Below are 23,406 nucleotides of genomic sequence, written 5' to 3'. Positions count from 1 at the left end.
ACTGACTGACAGACTACCTCCATACGCACAGCCCCGTATGGAGGTAGAATGAAGTGGCGGGCGACGGAGAGAAATCTACGTTTCGGAGTAAATTTCACACCTGATAAAGAAGCTGAATTAAATCAGTGAGACTTTTAAGTCAAATCAATGCAGTTGTGGGAGGAGGGCGAAGGGTGGAGAGAGGCAGGACGGCGCTGAAGGAGTTGGAGATTAGCAAGTTGCAGAGAAGAAAGAGACTGAGATGTGTGGGAAGAAAACTCCAGAGTGTACGTGTTGGGAAAGTGACACGTCCATCAGTCAGTCCGCATAGGACAGTGGCAAGGTTAAGCACCGAGCTGCATGCATGAATGACAACAAGAACACACACAAACGGACAACCGCTGTGGTCACAGTCACAAATATCTGCTGTTCCTCCTGAACTTGTGTGGTTCCACAGTTGCCAACTTCTAATTAAACTAATTCATTTGATTTATGTTAACCCTTTGGCTGTTGGAGTGCAGGCAAGCCTGAATCAGCTGCTTCTTTTGATCACTCTGCAGACAAACGTGTGCTAATAAATTCCTTTATCTCCCCTAAAGCACACACCGGCGCTTGAGTACATGCAGATGGAAACAGGGGGACAAATAAACTATGCTTAAAAATAATAAAAGAGAGGAGAAGGATGGCGCTCACAGTTGTTAATAATGAAAAAACAGCAGGCAGGACGGACTCACACAGAGAAGTAATGGAAATCACACGTGCTCCATAAGCTTGATATACCAGTGACTTTCACAGAGACAGAGTTTGTGTTTAAACTTTTAAATGGCGGTAAATTACACTTCCATCAGAAATACCACGTACTTCTCCTCGCTGTCCTGAGATATCCGGATCGCTTTGTAGGCTGGAGCTTTTGCTGTAAACGGCTCTCTCATCGCCCTTTCAAAAACTCAGGAGCTTCTAATGCTAAAGCTTCAAAATGGCATCAGCGTGATAAAGAGCATTTGCTCCACTGCAAAGCTTTGTCGCTTTACCCACCGAATAAGTCATCCTTCGCCAAGGCATACAGGATGCGAGAGGCTCCGATGAGATTGCTCATTGAGGCAGAGATCGTAGAGGAATAAACTCCAACGATGACCAAGGGCTCCCAGATGTTGATGTCCCTCAGAAAACTGTAATCCCTCTGGAGGAGAACACTGCAAAGGAAAAAAGTAAAGAGTTTAACCCACATGATCATGATATCACTTTGCAATCAATGAAGGTCCTTGTTAGACAAAGCGGAGCAGACACGCTTGTATGAACAGTGAGCAGAATGATAATAATTTAGCACCAGGAGGCAGAACCTTTTAAGAAGTTTAAACACTTTCAGCCATTTTTAAAATTTGTGAACCTAAAATAAATTTCAAAACATTACAGAGAATAATTTAGGTTATTTACACTAGATAAACACTGAATGTCAATTAATGCTAATCTATATGTATATATATATATAAACCAATACAAATAAATTACCTGAACTACGAAAATTACTTGCTTTTCTGATACAAATACCAGTATGTCTTGACTTTCAGGTTAATCTTCTAGTAACTCAGGTAAAAGTGTTCCTTCCAATAACATCAGGGTTGAAAATAAAGACAAAAAAAGAAGGAAACCCTTAACTTGGGATTGTAAATCTGATTTTCACAAAACGTTTAAACAGTGATTTAAAAACCATTCATTCCTCCTCAATTTTCCTCCTCAACAACCACAAATGTACTTTACAGATGTTTTATACAATATATCAATGCGAAGTATTGTGTTACACAGAATAGCAAAGAAAATACATAAAAAACTTAAAGTCCTACATAGAGTAGGTGTCACATTTACCAGTGACACCTACTCTAAATGAATGAGACTAGGTGTCATTTAAAACTCGTTTGTTCTGGTGGTAAAATGTGTTTGTGTCCACTAGAAAAAGAACAAGATTGAGGTGATGATTACTCTGAGGATGTCTAATGAGGAGGTTCAGAAATACAGATAGTGAATGTGTGTGTGTGCGTGTGTGTGTAAGAGATTGTGCTCGATACATGGAGAAAGAGAGATCAGAAAGTACAAAAAACTCTGAAGGGTGTGTGTGATTATGGCCTGCTCCCCACCTCCTTTCAATACAACACAGCTAGGGAGATGAGAATTAAAGCACAGGGTTTCTCTCTCCCCTGATCCATCTCAATCCTTCTTTGTGGCTCAATTCTGTCTCACACACATACACTCACAAATCCAATCCATCTATTCCCCTCCTGCATCACCTCCATCTCCCTGATTCTGATGTTTGAGCGGTCTTCCTAGCTTTTCTGTCTCAGTCCTCCTCATTCCATTTCAACTCCGATCCGTGACCGCTCTCATTTTCTCTTCGTCCGTCCCTTCCTTCCCTCCTAATTAATATTCTCATCACGTTTTCTTTCAGGTCCACTGATTTTAATACTTATTATTATGGCCCTATTAGGTATTGTTCACTCCATCCAAATGTCTGAGAACATTATTATTTCATATGGAGTCCAAAAGGCAGTAAGCACACTCACTCACAAGCACACAGACACAGACACAAAGGATTTCAGGGTGAATCGTGTGAACCAGGACCCTGTGGAGGAGCCACATTGCTGCAGTTTTCCGTTCCCACTTTGGATTGTAAGGATGCAGAATATTCTCAGCATGTCATCAGTAAATACGCCGACATATCTTGGTAAGATGCTTTTAAGGTCAATTTTTAATTAGTTGTTGGGACTTGACATTTGTTAGTGAATCAGAATCATCATATCTACAGTTCTGCCTAAAATGCACTCGTTCATTTGGTAACACTGTTTCGTCACAAGAAGAATGTTCTGGCTTTGAATCCTCACCTAAAGTCTTTCTGCATAGAGTTTAGGGCCAAAATTAAGAGTATTGTGCAAATGGCAGTGGCTGCTTCCAGTTTGAAGCCAGCTACTGATATGATTAATGATAGGATGGCACCAGTAATTGGGTGGTCAACTTGTATTAGCGAATGAGAGGCTATGAATAGCATGCCTAGTCACTAGACCATCTGATCTTCTGCTGGAATAGAGCAAGTCAAATTTAAGACTGTTTAAGAATGGTTTAATGCCACCTTGGATGACATTTAAGACCAAAATATCCATAGGTATGGGGGATTGTTGGGTGAATTTTTTTGCAAAAAAGCTATCAGGGTTTAACAGGTAGCTGCTGGTAGCCTCAAGCACTTTGAGTCACAGAAACCAATGAAGAGGTTTTTGTGTGACTCAAATCTTTTGCCTAACAGGAAAGTCCTGCAAGAAGAAAAAGTTTAAATAGTTCTGTAATGACAAAACATAGGCTTGAGGCCAACTTGCATTTAAATTTTTTTTTAATTTAAGGCATTTTAAGGCCTTAATTTTAGAACACTTCTGCACTTCAGCGGTTGTCTTGTGCATCTCTGTAAGGTCGTGTGATGGACTGGCAACCTGTTCAGGGTGTACCCTGGCTCTACCCCAATACCACTGGAGATAGGCACTAGCCTCCAGCAATTCAGAAAAGATGAGGAGAAATGGGATGAACGAGACGTTAAAGAGTAAAAACAGAAGTCTTTTATGATTTGAAGTCAGGCCTGAGATGCTTTTCTTCCAAAACGGTGTGACCTCAGAAGACGGAGGTGGAATGGAGAAGTGATCTTAATCAGACCGGATAGTCCAGTAGACCCGGTTCGATTGGGGACTAAAATTGCAACATTCGTTACATTTTCTGAACTTTAGTTTGCATTCACACTGCACTGTGTCTAACGACTAAAACTAACTGAAAAACCTGTTCTCCCCGTCGCCTAAGGGGCGCTGCACCAAGATCTACTGAAGAAATCGACACAAAACCTCTTAAGAAGACCAGTGGTGACAGATTTTAGCGGTTGTAGGATTTCTTCATTCATTACTGGTTTGGACATCACCTGTTAGTCGCTAACATTCGCGACACTCCTGCAGACGCCGTTACTACGCGGTGAGTCTGTCCACTGAACCAGGCTGTTCCAATGCAGGATGAGCAGGAATCCGTCACAAAATGATCGCAGCGCCTTTATTTCTTACCCAATTTCTATAAATGGGGCTTAAATTAAAGGTGAGAAAATTCCTGATGTTTGTAAGTATTCTCCTTTGATATAAGTTTATAAACAGTTTGGTTTCTATCAAGATGCAAGAGAGGACTAAGCACATTGCTCTTTTATATTGGTGAATAATTACATAATTGCTGCTGTTAATTTTATTAGTTTGTCAAAAATGTAACAAACCATGACTCATACTTTATGAGGCATATGAAATATGTCATCCTATTTGATGATTAAATGTTCAAACAAATGAGGGAATCAGTCCCGTTTTTGTCATTATTAAAGGTTTAAAAATAGCAGCTGCAGAGCGCCACAGCAACGGGAAATAAGCTGATAAACAGTAAAACGACTTTAAACCATTTATATTCTGCTCTTCCTCGCTTTCCGTGTCGGCACGCAGACCCGCTGCCAAGACAACCGACACAACATCTTCATTAACCCGCAGATCAGAGAGTAATATATTGACCAGAATGTCCTGCACTGTTGCCAACTTCCTGCATTTGGAACGGTCTCTAGTTAGGTTGCATTCAGACAGGTTTTCTACCGTTTTAAAGTTCACTTCAACCGGACCGAGACCCAGGTTTTTAGACAGATGGGAGTTTGCTTTTTAAGTCCGTTTTGGAATTCAAATTTGCATTCTGACCTCCCCCCCAAAAAATCGGACTTTCTAGACAAACGGATTAGAGTCTGATTCAGGACTCTAATCCTGGGTTGGACTAAATGCACCCTTAGTTTCCAGTGGAGGTTGACACACTGACACAATGCATGGCCTAGTGTGAAGTTTTTATGTTATGACAACATGACCGACATCCTTAATGGTGTTAAGGTCAGTGTTGGTGAGGAACTACTAGCTTTTGAACTTCAATTACGATCGCTGGATTTATACAATTTAGAACTTGTTGGAATTTAAACTTTCAAATGATCGCAGCCTGACCCAACAAAGAATCACAAATGTATGATAGCTTAAATTAAGGGAGCTGGCCACGATTAATATATTTGTCAACAGACAAGAGTCACTAAACTCAATGTGTCTGTAAAACAAAATAGTGCAAACCTCTGAAAGATTTTTTAACTTTGCCTGTGTGTTTAGCTGAGAAGAGGGTCAAAACATGTCACTTGAATATTAATTTCTTTGATGTGGAACAGAAGCTAAATTAATCTGGAAAGCTTGACATTTCCTAAATGGCTCTCCAAAACAAAGAGGCAGCAAACTGGGCGACAGTGATGATAAATGGTATGAGTTTGTATGAGAGAGGAGAGACCGAGAGAGAGAGAGAGAGAGAGGGTAAAGTCAATATATTGGGTTAAAGCAGAATGCACAATATGTTTTTATGGAGGTAAGTTTTTCCCCCTTTACAAGCTGCGTATTCATTACTCAGGGAATATTGTACATGTATGTATGTGACTGTGTGTGGGTGGCCATGTAGTTGTGCTGGTGATCGTAATTATTGATCAGATCATCCAGCTCAAATGAGCTCTGCTGTAGAAATAAAGAGGAGAACAAAAGCGCGAGAGATTAAAGGATCTTGTTTAGAAAAGAGGAGGAAACACAGCTCAGTGACTAAAATGAGCCCACAGAGATTGTTTGGTCGATTGTTCTCTCTCCTGCCATCAAGCTCCAGCCTTCAGCTCATTTGTTTACCATTTTTATTCATGCCATCAATTGTGTATTCATGCGTATTCATATTTTAATCCATCATCCTGTGTGTTTGTGTGTCTGATAATTCACCTGCGCCTTTGTCGAACATTATGGATTAATTATGCGTTATTTCTCAAATGGGATGAAAAATTAAGCGCTGACACCAAGGGCGGGCGGCACGCATGTGTTTAGGTGCAAAAAATAGAAACCGACTGGAAGTCACAAGAAGTTCTTGTGTAATTCTTGGAGTGAGAGTAACAATTAAAGATCATCCAGTCTAACAATCATATAGAATGTGCACTGAAGACTCGGATGTGATCAGCGCTAATTACACAGAGGGTTTTGGCAGGTAGCCAACATTGCTGTCATACTCACAGCACCATTAAGTTATCATTAGTGTTAAAAGAATACACGGATAACAGAAAAGTCAATATTCATTAAAATGGCACTGGAAGTTTCTTCTCTTTTCTTTCTGATGCAAAGAAGTTCTTAAATAAGCTTTTAAAAGTAAATACGCCCTCCTTTGGTTCAAAAGGACAATTGGAAATAAACCGATTCAATGAAGTGCAATCCCAACGCCCTAAAAACAAACAAAAAAACTGTGCAATAAGCCTTTAGTTTAGACTAAATCATATTCCAGCATCAGTAGCTTTGTGGTTCAACAAAAGGAAAAAAATGTTTAAGAAAACCAGAGATTAGTGTAATTAATCAAACACTGGGTTCAAAATTGACAAGATGTGAACAAGGAACTTCAAACAGGGTAACAATGTCAGTCTTTTTTTCTTAGTTACACAAGAATACTCAGCTAGAGAGTAGACGTGGGGGAAAATCTCTACACGAAACACATGAAAAATGAATCTCCAGACTCCGCCATAGTGCCCCTCTCCCTCACCTCTCAGTGATCTGTTCGATTATACCTCAACTTTGGTAGGCACCCGAGTTTGGACATGGCCTCGAAAAGGCAAAAAGAGTCAGCGGTGCCAGAGAGAAAAAGACTGTAGAATGACAGTAATACGTCGCATGGACTCTCTCTCTCTCCGCTCTTGTCCACCTCTTCTGTTACTCAGCGATGTGGATGTAGGCGCTGCTCAGTAGCAGCTGAGAGGGAGAAACAGGAGAACCTCCTAAATTGTTTTACTAATCCGAACTAACTAAAAATTATAAATACAAAAACAACAGACATGAGAAATAAGTTCAGTCTGTTACATCTGTCCTGCTACAAAACAAACTTCTGTAAAAACGTAACAATTCCTAGTCTAAGTAAATAAATGAAATCCTGGATGTTAATAATTATTAACAAAATGTCAATTTCAAAATAATAAAAAAATCTTGGAGTATGCTGGTAATGCATTTAACTGAGAATACTTTCAGGAAAGCTTAACAGTTTTAAAAAGATACCACTAATCACAGTAGGAATAACTGCTTCTCCCATTTCACTGCTGATTTGTTCCTCCTCGTCATTAATGATGATTAACCACTCAAATTTCACTCGGTTAACAGTAAATGTGGAACTGAAATGTCGATTACATATGTTGTGAAAAATCAGTGCAATGCTGGACCAGAGTAAAGTAAAAAAACAGACAAAATTTGTCAGTTGTATCAAAGAAAACAACTGACCATGAAGGGCTTTGCATCTTGACTTATGGTCCAATACAAGAGTAAAGAAATGTAAGAAATCCCATTTCCTCTCCAAGTTTACTCTGCTATTTACACTGTAAGATAACTTTGCTAATAACTTGGTGTAATTAAAAAGTTGGTTCATTTCAATGGATTGCTTCATTATATTAGGTTATGAAGAAATCCTTAAGTGCTCATTCCTTTACTCTAGCAAGCAAAGCACCGCATTAAAGAAAAGCCCTTGAAATACTCAACCTTGGTCATATTTCAAAAAGTCCTCTGGTGTAAAATATTTTACCGTGCAACAATCTTCACAATGGTTCATGTAGAGTGAGAAAATTATATAGAGCTACCACTGCATTTATTTTGTGCAGCAATTAAAAAGTAAATGCTGATCCTGGTATAAGAGGTGATGGTAATTACTGCACTCCATGGAGAGAGGGAACAAACAACTCACTATTAGTAAGAGGGAAGGTAAGTTGATGTTTTTTTTTTTTTCAAATCTAACACGGGTCACACTCCACAATCTCAAAATGCATATTTTACTAAATGCCTCGATTTTCTAAATGGCCACTTGTAAAAAGCCCCCTTCCATCTACTGCAAGCTCTCTTTTACAAACTTTAAGGCTGAGGATCAAGGTGAAAAGACCTCTATTAATTTTTCAGTGTGAATACGTTAAATCAGATTTTTCACAGAGAACAGCCTGCATAAAAGTGCCAGGTTCTTACAAGTGCAGCGTAATCATTACTATTGTTGAATGTCAAGTGTGATATAAAAGCATACCACCTCGGCTCAAAGACATGAAAAGGGGGACTACTTTACACTACGCCAGCGGTGAAGAACAATAAAGAACCCGTTTTGCAAGGAAAGGCAGAATAGAAACCCTTTGAGCACAATTTGAAAATAAAAACCCGAGCAGAAACTGGCTGAACACACAGATCTATATTCACAGAAGGCCAATGTTACTTTACAGTGCCGGCATTTGAAACCAGTTTTCTTGGAATGAGCTTCTCAGAGACACCTGAATCGACTCCATAGCAACAAATGCACCAGCAGAGAACCAGATCCTTCACCACTGGGATTTACCATTGGTCTTTAAACCCAATTCTCCTTGACCTTGTAGGTAGTGTAAGAGTGTAGCCACAACGCGCTGGGGATAAGGATGATGCACAGAGATGGAGCAAGTAGCAGCTGAGGGAAAGGACCGAAACAGAAAGCAAAAAAACACGGAGTGAATGATGGGATGGAAGAGACGGAGAGGGAGGCAAGAGGGGAGGGGCAGAGTTAAGTGCTCTCAGGAGAGTAGACTGTGGTTAAGGATTATTAAATGGGATCAATAACTAACAAGGCCTCTGCTTGCGCACGCATGCACGCACGCACGCACGCATGCACGCGCACGCACACACACACACACACACACACACACAGCCTCCCCCTTTTTCCCCTCTATCATCCTCTCCTCAGTCCCAAGCCTTTTCTTCCCTCATAAAACTGCAGATGCAAGTCTAAGCTTTTTATTGGTTTGTCTTTCTCCTTTATATTTGAACATGTTTAGAACATCTTTCCTTGATATTGCTTTCCATTTAGTCTGTTTTCAGCCGCTCCTTTTCACCATTTCTGGACACATAAATAGTGTCCAGAAATGGTGAACCCAAAATTTGTGATTATAGTATTTAGCAAGGGTGTGATGCAAAGAGGAACAAATGCCTGCATTTACTTCTCAGATGCTACACAACTGAAAAATAAAACTAATCAGCAATAGCAACTTGCTTTCACTTAGAACTAATAATTTAACTCAACTACAAAACACACTATGGATTGTCAACAACAGAGAGAGACTAATCCTCCCTTTGAAACATCTCGTTAATCTCCTGCTTGATTCAAAATGAAGTATCTCAAATAAGGATGTTTTGATTGAGGCATTTCTGACACTTGTTGCACAAGTGTGTGAAGCCCCCTTTTTCATTTGTCTTCGATTGTTGCGTAAGATGATGGTGAAATACTTAGCTTCCCCATCTGTTCAGCATCACCGCAATTGCTTGATTCATAGCTCTGTATAGTAAGATCTTTGAAACTGCTGGGCATGCAGCCTGCTGATCTCATGATCAATTACAAATCTGTTCAATGTGACATTAAGCAATGGCAATGTACAAACCTCCAAACTGGAAATGGTCTTTGATGAAGCAAATATTGATCATCATATCAAATAACCTCAAGTGTGATAGCCAAATTCAGTCAGCGTGGATCTCTCTGTCCTGTGTGTCACAAAACAAAACACCAGAAGTTCCCAAAGGTTCCCAAACCTACCATACTTCACTACAGCAGTGGGCTGCTCATCTAGAGTGACAACGTCTTCCACATTTTTCATCTTTTGTTAGAATCATTGATGTCCTTTGAAAACTTCTCCTCTCTTCAGTTCTAAAGTAAAATGATTCAACGAATTAGCTTTTAGAGTTACCTTGATGAGTTCATGGAATTTGATCTTGTAGCTCTTTCACTACCAAAACAGAAAATGCCCCAACCATAAAGTTTTCAAATTGTCACAAAACTGCATTCATGTTTTATTTTAAGATTGCTTCCAATTGGTACAATTAACATGAATCAATGGTCAGTAATGGGCCACAGATTTTCAGAGTTGCAGTCAGCTACAAATTATTCAAAAATGACTGGATACTTGAGAGTTGATCAGCACAAACCTAAACTAGATCACATCACTGTCATGTGTTCTGCTGTATAAAATTTAACGAGAGTACAGTTTCTCTCTATCATGACTTTAAATATTTTTCTCTCCTCTACCTGGTTAACATTCAGTCAAGTTTTCCTTCATTATTATGTTCAATAACAGCACATGAAGCCGTGGAGTAGAAGATAGATAAAGGAATTTTGTTTTAGGGAAACACGATAGGCGGTGTTTGAATTAACATCAATACAGCCAATGTTAGTAATGTTTTTAATATATCTTTATTGGTCCCATAAGTAAAACTGAGCTGATATCAACCGATGGTATCATTAATATCATCACTGAGTGGGTGGCCATGTAGTGTTTTCAATGAACCAATTCATGTAGGATTGTTTCACTGTAGCAGAGAAGGAATGTCAATGGCATGGTCATTTTTCTCACAGAAAGGGAAATATACATAATACTGGTAAGAATCAATCAGTCACAGCAATATAGTTTTATCTGATATCAATATTGTCCCAAATTCTCATGTCAGTGCATTCACACTTCATTATCTTGACTAAGCTATTAATATTTGCTCGAAAGCATTGATTGTTGGGGTTACATAAAGAAGACCAATATTTTTCTTCAAGATCTTCAAGATTCAGTCCAATTTCATTTCTCCCCTAGCTCCATTCTCTTTCCAAGGGAAGCAGCTTTTTATTCAGAAAGAACACAGAATTGCATGACTTGGCCAGTGATCCCGCCATTGTTAAAACCCCTTCTTCAAAAGTGAACATAATCACTGCAGTGAAGAGATTACCAAAAAAGAGAGCGTGGTTGGTGGATGGATGGGTGGATGATAGACAAGGAGATGAAGGAGGTAGGAGAAGTGGAAGCCCAAAAAGCTGCTGTGGGGCGATAGTACCTGACAATCGGACAGGGAGGACGAGAGTGTGGAAAAAGCAGAGCAGGGATGTTAGACTTATCTCTGTCCAGGAACTACAGTTTCACATTTCTTTTTTTCCTGGTTTTGAAAAAGGAAAACAAAAAAAAACACACCTAAATCCAGACAGATTGAAATCTTCCAGATTTCAATAAAAATGTTATAACTATTCTGTCAGTAGATGGTGGTAACAACATTAACATTTAAAGAACAAGATCCTGAGCATGAAGTCCAGGGTTTAAGATTTTTTTTTTAAATCTTCCAAAATAACTGTGGATTCTGTTTTATAAAAATATTTAAATTATATGTGGATGGGAGGTTCAAATACCAAAAGAAAAAATAACAAAAATATCATTGCTTTTGAAAATATTTGTGTTGGTAAAGACAGAGTCCAATGAACAAAGGCATCAGAAATGTGTTCTACGTTAAGGATAACTGGATATTTTTATCATCAGAATTGGGCTAAAGTCAGTAAATGTGCAGAAAGAAAATAAGGTGAAAGGTGAAAGATTCATATCATTGGCAGAGGTTTAGGAGGAGTAAAAACAAATTGCACAAAGTTAGCATGAGAACACATGAGAAATGTGTTTTCATGAGAGTGGAGGCAAAAACGGGTTTAAGGGAAACAGAGCTGTTTGAAAACAGATGAATCAGACACAAAATGTGAGGAGACAAGAGCTGAGAAGACAAGATAGACAGTAGCACCTCAGGGGGGGGTGAGCGGATTTTACCCAGATTCACAAAGCTGCATGTCAGAGATAGCAGCACAAAAGAAGGCCCGGCAGATTCGAATTAATATCATTATCAAGTCAGGTTATTAATACAAAGACGTCTGTAGCACAGGGTGGGATAGGCCCACAGGTCACAGACATGCAGCATTGTGGGAGTCAATTATATGTTCACTCACACACACACACACACACACACAGAAGTCAGTCAAGCCAAATAGAAAATAATTCAATAAGACATTTTTTTTTTTTTTAGCAAGGAAGGCATATTATTAAAAAAAGAAAAAAAAAAGTTTAAAAACTATACAAAAAGGCACGGAAGTTTGAGTTTGGGTGATTATTTCTTTCTCAGGTCTTCTGGTTCTGGCCTGCGCTGCATCTCCAGAACCAGAACCAACCATGGAGAAGCAGCATTCAGCTTCTAGGCACCACAAATCTGGAACAAACTTCCAGAAAACTGCAAAACAGCTGAAACACTGAGTTCCTCTAAATCACGGCTAAAAACCTGTCTATTTAGAATTGCTGTTGAACTACACCGAATAAAACATTAAGCAACATATTCAGAGTGTGTTGATGAGCTTGATGATGGCACTTAAAGTGTAATGTTTATCACTGGTTTCTCAATTGCTGACTGAATGTTGTTTTTATGACTTGTTGTTCTTGTGTTTTTATGATGTAAAGCACTTTGAACTGCCTGGTTGCTAAAATATGCTATACATATAAACTTGACTGATTAACTGATGATTTCCCAGTTGTAAACACATCTCGTCCTGTTGTAAAGCCTGATAACTTCCTCATCTGCTCAACCCACAAATGGATTCTCTCTTACATGTGGAATCAGAAGTAGAGGAAAACAAACAAGTGTTACAATAAATAAATAAGCTACGGACGCAAGAGATATTGTCAGTAACATCGGTATTGGCTGATCTTTGTTTTTTTTAAAGAATCTGTATTGGTCCAATAAATAAAACTGAGACCATGTTAACAGTGTGGTCATTTTTTTTCAAACTGACGAAAGATTAGTAAAATATATATAATATCAGTAAATATCAGCAATATTAATACCAGTACAAATCTTTATATTGGTACTTCCCAATAAACCCAATGCAAATTAGCTTTCTTGTTCAGCCAAGTACATATTTAAGATTTATTATGAGCTGATTACTGCATCAAGGTGTATAAAAGCTGTAAAAAGTTCTAGTTTCATAGCCGTTACTCTCTAATGGTTGTACACTCTTCCTGAGAAGGAATGACAGAAGAAGTGCTGGAGTTGTTGAAATTTTTACACCGATGCCTGAAGCACAAATTATCATACTGTTACCCTCCCCCCACTTGTTGCTGTGCATTTCAAATCTTGCTGTTTATCAAACATAGATAGAGACGGCGTGGAGCCACTGATGCAGCAACTCCGGGTTTGATTGCTCCGTTTGCCATGTCGTCAACTTATCAGCCGAAGCTCCTGACCTTGATTAAAGGTCACTAGTGCCAAATAAAGTTTTTGAAATCAGTGTTATAATAAAAAGTTATTAGAGCTGGAATAACATGTTACAATATGTTATATTGTCTCAACAAGAATAACTGCTGTGTTTCCGTTTTAGACAAATCACAATCATTTTATATATTTTTGTTCTCTGTTTTTGTGGTGTAACGTTTCACACGATTGTGATGAAACTGTCAGAATGCCGTACCTGTCTATGCCAAGCCAACATCAGAGTAAAACAACTCAGTTTGTAGATGCACTGCAGAACAGACATAGAATTTACACATTACACACAGACTACTAAAAGAGGTTGATAACATAGCGACAGGGTAATCAGTCATGGCTGGTTGGGTGGTCACTGGAGGTTAATAGATTCCCCCCCTCACACACCCTCGGGTAGTCTCCTTTCCTTCCCTGGCACTTTTAATGTTCTGGCATGCGTTGTCAAAATAGACTACATATGTGTCCACTCTATTAACATTAGTCTGTAAAGAAGATGCACAGACAACTAAAGCTTTTTTTTTTCTCAACAATGTTATTTATCAGCAGCTGAAAAGGAGTAACTACGTTGCATGATTCCTGATTCACTATACATAAAACATTCCCTAAATTGGGAATTGGTGACCATTATGACTGGGTACAGAAAATAAGCTTTTTAAAAATGTTTTTAGTCAATTTTCATACAATAATAAGTGATTTGTCTGTTTAAAATCTACCCTGACATTTTAAAAATCCCACTAAACACAAACATCTCAACATTTTTGAAAGACGCCGATTGTTGAGACGTGTTGTAGCCCACGATTGTCCAGCTCCAGCCGCAAAGGGCCTGGTGTCCTGCCAGTTTTAGATGCATCTCTGCTTCAACAACATTTGATTCAAATGGTCCAACTACCTCCTCAGCATGTCATAAAGTTCTGCAGATTCCTGCTAATGAACCATCATTCGATTTAGGTGTGTTGAACCAGGGAAAGAACTAAAACATGTAGGATGCCGGCCCTTGAGGACTGATTTTGGACACCACTGCCTAATCAGTTTCAGTAGGTGTCAACTCTGAGTCTCCTGACCTCATTCCCTGTTATAATGAGCGCATGCTGTCAACGGCTCACACCTGTGTGAAGGTGTGAGATGCTGGGAAACCGTCCACTGCCTCGGCTCAGGCACCCATGGACCCATTCGCTTCTAAAAGTTTATAATCTATACCGCTCTATCGGGAAAGGACTTGAATTTGCATGAGGCAGAAATCTAAATAAACAGTCTGATTTGAACGTTGTTTTTGTTACTTTTAGTTTGACCAGCTGAAGACTCACTGACTTTGTTGAGAGAGCATGACTGCCACCCTTTGGGCGACAGTTGTAATAACATGTTTAGTTTTTATTTCACTCCCCATAAAAAGCCAGCACCTGGTACATTAATGGTCTTAATGTGAGGAGTTTCCTCATTACACCCTAATACAGTCAATATCCAACACCTCCATATGTAATCCATCATTAAAAACCACTGCATGTAGTGTTTTGTCTGCATTTACTGTGAAATAACAGCTACTCTCTGATCTTGATGCTTATTATTTTCATAGAATATGCAAATTATTTCAGTCATTTCTCTAAAAAAAAAAAAACCTGATTTGGTATTCTTGTGTCATGAAGCTTTTGGGCTTTAATGAGCCCGTTTGTCAGCATGGTTTTGTTTCCTATAATTGCCAACTACAACTCTTCTTATGAAGCTGCTGGCAAGGTCTTTATTTGCCATAACTGCTGTGTAATTGCCTCTAGAATCATTTAGCACTTATGAATATGAAAAAGTGTTTTCTTCTATTAATTATGTGTACGGTGCATAAATTAGTCTGTGAGTTTGCCCTGCATAAGAGCAGAAGATGTTAATATTTGCAAGAAATTAAGCACTTGTTTAACCATACATCATTGTTTATGATAATAAAGTCTATTTACTCATCTAGAGCTTTTATTTCTGACTGTGTAGTTTAGAATACAGTGTTCATAAAAATCAAAACCGTTTTCTCAAAGACTCAGACTACAATTTTTGTGCCCCAGATTTCTAAAACAATTTACCGTTAGAAAAATTAAAACAATATTTAAACAAAATGGTTGTTTTTCTGGTAGTTCTTTGCACAAACTCAATAAATATAGTTTCGTGACATGTTTTATGCCTTGTTTAGAGTTAGAGACAGAAAACTGTTAGTTGTCTGAAATGGAACAGAGTGACGAAGGCTCTTAGATATTCACAGTGTTGGCAAGGTGTTTAAAATGAAGTAAGAGTTAGCACAGAAACCCAAAATGCTACTTAAGGGGAAACTGTATTTTCTACAATATGTTGAGACATGTCTGTAGTTCTAGCACCAAGAGCAAGAGGGCAGAAGGCCTTCAGCAGATTACAGGAAGGTACAGTTACGTTGCTCTATGTTGCTTTTTCAACTCTACCATTTAACATGCTGGATTTGAAAATGTTAAGGTAATGATCCATATGGTCCATGTGGGTTTTGAAATGCTAGGCTGTTAATAAGAGACACCAAAGTGTCTGGTAAAATACCAACCCTTTCCTTAGGTTTTCGTCATTAAACAAAAGATTTAAAAGTTGGAGATGAAATGCAAATGCAATAAATCTAAAGAAGAAACATTCATTTTCAGAGATCTGTGAAAAATATGAGTCTGGAAGAAGGAGTGAGAAGCATAGGATCAATTTACTGAGGCTTAGTGTGAAACTTTCAAAATCAGTAATATTTTGGGGAGCCATGCCGCCTGCCGGTGTTTGTCCACTGAGTTTTGATGGGGTTTATGAAATACTCTAATTATGAGAAACTGATTATTAACTTTAAGCCATAATCATTAAAACAAACAAATATCAGAAAAGTTCTTCCTGAGTGTTATGAATGTGGACAGGTAAAACTAGATTTCTGAAATGATGTCAAATTTCAACGATATTATAATTGACGTATTGTTGACTAGAGGAAGCAGTCAGTATCTGAGGATCAGTTCTTACTTCCTGGATGTGGCGGTTGGGAATTTACTGACTGCTTTTTACGAGTGAGGTGTCCAATGACAGTCTGATGACTTTTTCTCGGCACTGCATAATCACATGAGCAAGTAATCCAAAAAAACTGCAAACAACTGTTCAATAAGGCCCAACCCTAAATGAGTCACAGCTGTAAATAAAAATCCAGAAAACAAGATAAGAAATGCAAACTTGTCAATCAGACTTTTCCACTGTAAGGTTAAATAAACAGCTTATCTTCCCGCTTCTGACATCACATCTGCATAAACATTTAGGCCAAATATCCTTGAGAAAGTCAAAAATCAGACAACGATCGAGTGAATTAAGTAACAATAGGCATGGAGAAGCTAGGTGTCGTTTCACTTTCGCCCATGCTCCCTAAGCCGTCCTACATGAATAAGAACTTGTTCTGTTGCCACTGTACTGAGTAACTTAGCCAGGTCACATGAATTCTACACAAAACATAAATATGGTTGGATTTACAGAACATAGTCTGTGACATCAGTGGACTTTTAAAACCTATTTAGTATTTTGAGGAGGTATGTATACCTACATAACACTGCATTGAGTTTGCTAGTATTTACCAGCCTTTTTGTTTAAAAGACACAGAGATACAATGAACTAAAGTCAACACCAGGCATCTAGGAAGTCTGTCTGCAAAACCACATGTTTCTAACTGGGAAAGATCTTCCTGTTTAGCTAAACTATTAAGACTTATACTCCACTTCATACTTGTCTTTGCATGATTTAAGCAGGAGAACTGGATGTATGTTTAGGGACATTATGCTTCTAGAAGATGAAACTCCACTCCAGTCTCAAGTGTTTCAGGGCCTCTGAAAGGTTTTCTTCCAGGATTGTTTCATAAGGGGTTCAGCGTAGTCAAAGAAAGCCTGTCACAATAAGCAATAAACCAATAAATGAACAAATTGCATAATAAATTAAAATTAACTCAATTTCCATTTTGGCTATCAATATTTTTTGAATGGCATTTTGTATACAAAGACATCTTAATCTATTTTATTTCTGGGTTTTGGTTGTGTGTGGTTTTACATATTATTAGTAAAAACATTTGAAAATCATGTATTATTCCAGTTCCACATTGCAAGTATGTGCTGGTTTTGGTTAGTCCATTACATCAAATCCCCAGTAATATCAAACATAATAATATTTGCAGATGTATTGTGACAAAATGTGAAGCAGTTCAAAAGGTATGAATGTATGCAAGTCATCCAGAGGTAGAGAGAGGCAATGTTTAGAGAACCCTCTCATCTCAGAGCGAGCGTGGCAGGTAGATGCAGGGAGGACGGTGCAGCAGGGTAAATGATGGCCATATTGATCTCCAATGCTCTTTTATAGCCCTGTCATGTCAGTTTAGCACCTTGGCAACATTCGCTTTTAGAGCTACGTCAATACCGAACTCTGGCACTCTGCAGCTGACAGCCAGGGAGAGACGGTTAGAAACAGAGAGAAAAAAGTAAATACCAACCGCCTCTTCAAGGACTCAAACACTTATCAGTCCTGCTCTTAAGAGCAAGGTGAAGATGCAACCACCACAGTAAGCTGAGGAACCAATTGGAAGAGGTAAAATCTTTAACAGTTCAAAGCTCACATAACAGGAAGCTGCCAACCACAGCCTGATTAAAGCATCACTCAGACAATTTGAATAGTTTTGCAGAGTAGCAGGCGACTGTTCTCTCGACAGTTCTTAAAGACTGGTTCATAAAAACCAACACTGTTGCATCATGAATAAGGGATCAAGATTAACGTTCAATTTTGACGATGATCTCTACAGATGTGGAATTGAAAAATGCATTGATGATACTTTCAACTATTTTGGATATACAGGATTCTCCTGCCATTATGGTCCCGAATTAGTTAATTGCTTTTAAAAAACACTTTTGATCAGAAGGCTTTTTGTTCACTGTTCCAGTTCCTAGATGGGAGAATACCTCACACAAACCTTACATTTTTAAGGTCATAAATAGGACTACCAGAACACTGGCTAACAGTTGTAGAGACCTAGAACTACTAACTAATGTTAGTTTATGTTAGCATTAGATCTGCTAATGCTAACATAAGCTTTTATTGCAAACTGATCATCCTGATTCTGGCTATCAACCCTCAATTAAATATATATTTAAAATTTAGCATGAATATTGCAGTCACTATATTGTAATCCATGGCATTTATTAATGCCATTTTGCATATTACTATACAAAATTTCAAACTACCTCTAATTTTGATAGTAGTTTCTAAGTGTTTAGGTGTCAAGTTATCTCAAACAACAAGCTTATTTTATCTGGTAAATTAATCATCTGGTCACAATAGCCAAGGTAGTTGAGGCATTTTGGCACAAAATTTGTCCAAAAAAAGGAGTTCTTTGTAACCATGGTAAAAGAAATTATTTAAAAGATCAGATAATTTCCAGTTTTTCCCCAACATCTAGCTTTAAGAATGAGCAAAAGCAAAGAGTCCCAAATGGATTATCGGTATACACTCAGATGGCATAGATCTGTTGGAAATTGGATTCCTCTTTCAGAGGCTTCAGTTCTGTTTGATGAAGCAGAAAATTAACTTTGTCTGCATTATCTGACAGGCTCCAAGCATTTGATTTCTTCTACACAATATGCTAACATCCATTACTACAACTGTGCATTAATACTCACAGCTTTAATTAGCTGTCTTGAATATGTGTTGATTTATGGGCAATTTTGGGAACATTCAATGCTTATGCTTTGCTTGTACGTATTACACCAATAGCACTAAAGGTAAGAAACATTGGAAAAATAGATGGGGATGAAGAAAAATGTATGTTACAAACCGGTCACAGGAGCAGGCCACCATAACGCACAGCAGATTGTAGATGATGTAGGTGAAGATGACGGCGGTGATGGTGCCACGAGGGATAGAGAAGCTGGGATTCTTCAGGTCACCTGGTGGACAGCACATGTTTAAAGTGTTAAATAAGAAGTGCATCCTGTTCTATTCAAAATATCTACGTATCTGAATGCAAAAACCTAATCTGGTCCTCATCAGTTCCTACAGTTTGGTGGATATAAATTCAGGTGAACAGCAGCACATGGCATAGTTCTGGGAAACTTATTCCATCCTTACCTCAGAAAGAGGTTAGATTGCTAACGTCATGAACAGATTACTAGATCAGCAGTGACAGAGTTTACTCGCCTGAATAATTCAGGTGTGTTAAGACAATGCCAGTCAACAGTTAGTGGTGTAATTTAATTTAATCAGGAAATGGGTTGAAGGGCATTTAACATCTATTTGGAGTCCATAATTCAACAAAGACAAACATAGTTTACAAGAATAAGAGTTTTAAGACATCATCCAACCTCCCAGGAACTCCCCCCCCTTGAGGTCTGGCCATGGAAACCACAAGACGTCCTGAACAATGTCTTTGATGGAGATGTTTGTTCATGGTGAACATCAACATGTTGGAACATAATAGAGGCCTGTGATTTCCATGATGCAGACAATGTGGGGAGAATCCAGCAATTAAAATGGAATCCAGTGTATAATGTGAAATATTGTACAAGTTATGAATTTAGTCGAGCAACGTCAGGTTTTCCCAAACAAGAAGAGATTTCACCCTTTACAACAACGTTTACAGTGGAAGTGAAACCCTGCTATAACACAGGTCATTAATAATTATGTCGAAAGCAAAGTGTTAGTTTATGAGGCTGGATAAACACTCTGTTAAATGATGTAGAACCACCAGAAAAGCAAACTCTCAGCCCATCATATCACCGCCTCACTGCAGAGACCAGCAAAAGTAAAATGAACCTGGACTGAATTTACTGTAACACTTTTTGTGCCAACTCAAACAGAGGCAGAAATAAATACTAATGTGAAAATGATAAAGATAGGTGTATCTGGGGATGCTTACACAGGCAGCTGTGTAAAAACCAGAAAACACAGAAGCAACATCCTGAAAATGAGTAAAGTGGAAAACGCTCTTAATATGTTCCTTAAACACATGTGCTACCTTAACTTTTATAGAAAACACTTATTAAAAAAATGACTGCTATCAAATTTTATTTCACCCAACGACATTTAAATAGTTTTTCCATTAAATTGTTGAAATTCTTTACATTAAGCTTATGAAGACATATGCATTTCCACCTGATATTTAAGGAAAAAATAAGCAGGAAAAACTGGAATGTGGAAAATAAATTGAGACGTGGGAGGAAAAAAATATTATTCCATCCTTATTCATCAGACATAGCGGGGAAGAGGCGGGATTGATTGATTGTCAACATATTTCATAATGTTCTAGAGCCAAACATGAGGCCAACCTCAACTGACTAAGTGATTGTTTTGGCACAGTGATGTGGCTCATTCAATGATGAGACTAATAAATTAATAATCTGCTTCTGAGTTCAGAAATACTTTGCAAATAAGGGGATAAAAAATATCCAAATATTGTCCATCTTTGATTGGATTCATCTTTGTTTGTCAGTCCGCTAGGATGAAATGGAAATAGCCTTTATTATTAAAGATAATTCTATTAGAAATGAAAGCGGTCTTATTTTTGTAGATGACTGATTCCTCCACAGATAATCAGGCTATGACATCACCATGCCTACCTGACATATTAGAGCCTGTCATGATGCCGGTGCAGCCGTTGAACATCACAGCAAATACGGTGGCGAAGGACATCATCTTCCCAGTGGTGTAGTCTTCAACGTAGCCAGCTGGAAGAAGAAATACCAGTAAGTGACTGTAGGTCTGCTTCTATCATCATCATCATCAGTAAGTTGAACTTGGTTTGATGGCAGAGAAAGCTCTGCAACCCTCTGGATATGAAACGTAATCTCTGCAAGTCTCTGAACAAGTAACCCTCTTCAAACTTTTCTGTCGAGTACAGCATCAGCAATCAAGTTTTACTGGTAAAAATCTAATTTCACTCCCACAAAAGTTCACACAGGAATATATTCTGTTCTTTCATTCATGTATGAACAAATGTTTTTATATTATTATTCGCTCTGATAAGGTTGAGGTTAGCTCAATGGCTTAGATTTTAACTAATTCAGTCCTTTTGTGTGCATTTTTGATTTATGTTTATATACAAGACCCTTTATCTTACATTTAGCTCATTAGTTCTTTCTATAAAAATACAGGGTTTAAATGAACATGATACATTTTACAATGCTCACTGAAATTATGAAACAGTAATGTGTATGCATTTCTTCTGTAAACAGCTGGTAAAGTGAATCAGGATTATTTTAAATGTGGGTCTGTAGATAGTTTCCGTGAGTACAGGCCTGAGTTACAAGCAATTAGCTCAGTAATCATGTGCTTGAAATTAAATCCTCTCAAGCTGACTGTTTGTTTTGTAGGAATAAGAATCCAAAGAACATCATGTCAAACGTGAGTCAAATATGTTGTGATCTTCCAGGAAGTGTAGGCGAAACGCCTTCTGCTCTTTCCTGTCTGGTCTGCCGGGGGAAAACCAGTTCAGATCCTAGAAGCTTAAATGGCTGCCAATAATCATCAGAGTTAACAGGGTTTTAAGCCCATAATGCTCATTATTCCTGCTCTGGTGTACGCATACAACCGGTGGACAGCAGGCTCAATTTAAAAGAGGAAAACGTTCATTTAATGAACTTAGAAGTTGCACCTTATGAAATAAAGAACGTTGGCCACATTAAAACAAAAATGGCTTTAAAATGTTTTAGAGGATGTCTTTAAGCTTCTGAATCACCAGTCAGGGTTTAATGGTCATATGCACTGCCACCGATCAGATGTCAACATTAGTAAAACTCTATATTTAAACCCACAAATGAGCTGATGGTTTCAGAGCTTATGAAGCTACTGCGTGAACAAACCCTCACTTCCTTTTCCCTTGTTTCACAAGAACATCTGCTGCCATCATGATGTATAAAAAGAACAGGCTCGATCCAAAACCTTAAGTAATAATTAGAGATGCATCTAAAAATCCAACTGGAACTCTAGGCTTTACCAATAGGAATCTGCATTTTGTCAGAATAAATAAATAAATAAATAGTCATTAATTCTCAACTTGCCCAGAAAGTGAAAAAAATATTTGAGGAATATTCAAAATTTTCAAAAATTTGTATTAGCAAATAAAAATCATTCATTTTAAAGTGGCCACAAAACAATATACTTGGCAGAAAAAAAAAATCAAGGCTTTCTATTCTAGTCACTCAATCTTACCGTACAGATTTCCCATCAGTGTTTCCAGCTTGAATCCAGTAAAATTAGCCGTGGTGGGATACACAGGGCCCGTCCCGTTGGATGGCTTGAAGGGGCTTGGCAACGTGACCGGTTTAGGTTTCACAACAAAGAAGCTGATGAAGATCATGATCAGAACCGAGATGACCACCAGGAAGATGACGAAAGTGGCCTTGGCGTAGATGTGGGCTCCGACCAGGCATACTATGAGGCACAGCAAGAGGATACCGGTGCCGTACAGCAGGGACCACCAGTAACCTGACGGCAGGACCTGTTGTGAACTGGGAGCCACGGTTGGATCTAAAATGAAACATGAGAGGAAATGTAATGACTAGGAAGCTTTGATTTGAATAACAAAAGGAATCCCAGATAGTTTCTGCCTCATGTTTTCCTCAGTCTTTCACCTGTGTTAGGGCTGTCGCAAAAAGCAATAAATCAATTAGTAGCATGATAAATTAAAACAAACTTAATAATTTCCATATGCATTGTTTATCGATGTTCTCAATTCTCCATCTCTTTCTACCAAAACTGGATGACAACAATCTTCAGTCTGGTGCTTTGGTCTCAACCAGCCCTTTTTTTTTTTTGGGAGCACAACTTTGTTTATAGAGACTTCATTATTAAAGTAATAACTTTTAATACTTTGGCAGGACATGGTACAGATAAATGCACAAATCAAGAAATCCTCAATTTACCTTCTGGTATTCCAAAGGTGCCCATTATGGCTTCAACCAGACCCAGCACAAAGAGGGCGCTGCCGCACACATTAGCAAAGAAGAACATGATGCCGATGCTGCCACCAAACTCAGGACCCAGAGCTCGGCTGATCATGTCTGTGCCTCAGGTTAGGGCAAAGTACATGGCATTTAAAACAAATTCATGAACCGATGTGAAATATTTGCAACGTTTGAAAGGGGTAAGCTTGGCTTACCAAATGCACTTAAAGTGGGAAAAGCTGTTGGCCAACTTTAGCAATAATAACCAGGTCATAGGGAACCAATTTGTTTTATTTTTCATGAGCTGAAGTATAAATTTATTTAGCGTATTT

General features: G+C 38.3%; 1 protein-coding gene across 1 annotated transcript in view; it reads right to left on the bottom strand.

Moving 5' to 3' along the window:
* The window catches only part of LOC106914383 (solute carrier family 12 member 9), a 69,655-nt gene that overhangs the window by 40,078 nt on the left and 6,171 nt on the right, over positions 1-23,406 (bottom strand). The window contains exons 3-7 of the mRNA XM_088011714.1: positions 23,054-23,191; positions 22,341-22,658; positions 20,750-20,857; positions 18,970-19,081; positions 1,015-1,172 (exon numbers count right to left, since the gene is read on the bottom strand). Of these exons, the coding sequence (XP_087867840.1) occupies positions 1,015-1,172; positions 18,970-19,081; positions 20,750-20,857; positions 22,341-22,658; positions 23,054-23,191 (834 nt within the window). The remainder of the gene's footprint in view (positions 1-1,014; positions 1,173-18,969; positions 19,082-20,749; positions 20,858-22,340; positions 22,659-23,053; positions 23,192-23,406) is intronic.

This window comes from Poecilia mexicana, unplaced genomic scaffold (genome assembly GCF_051168715.1).
Source record: "Poecilia mexicana isolate PSO_F unplaced genomic scaffold, ASM5116871v1 scaffold_13, whole genome shotgun sequence".
Taxonomy (NCBI): Eukaryota; Metazoa; Chordata; class Actinopteri; order Cyprinodontiformes; family Poeciliidae; genus Poecilia; species Poecilia mexicana.
Note: the sequence above shows the minus strand (reverse complement) of the source record. Positions and strands in the feature narration are given on the sequence as shown.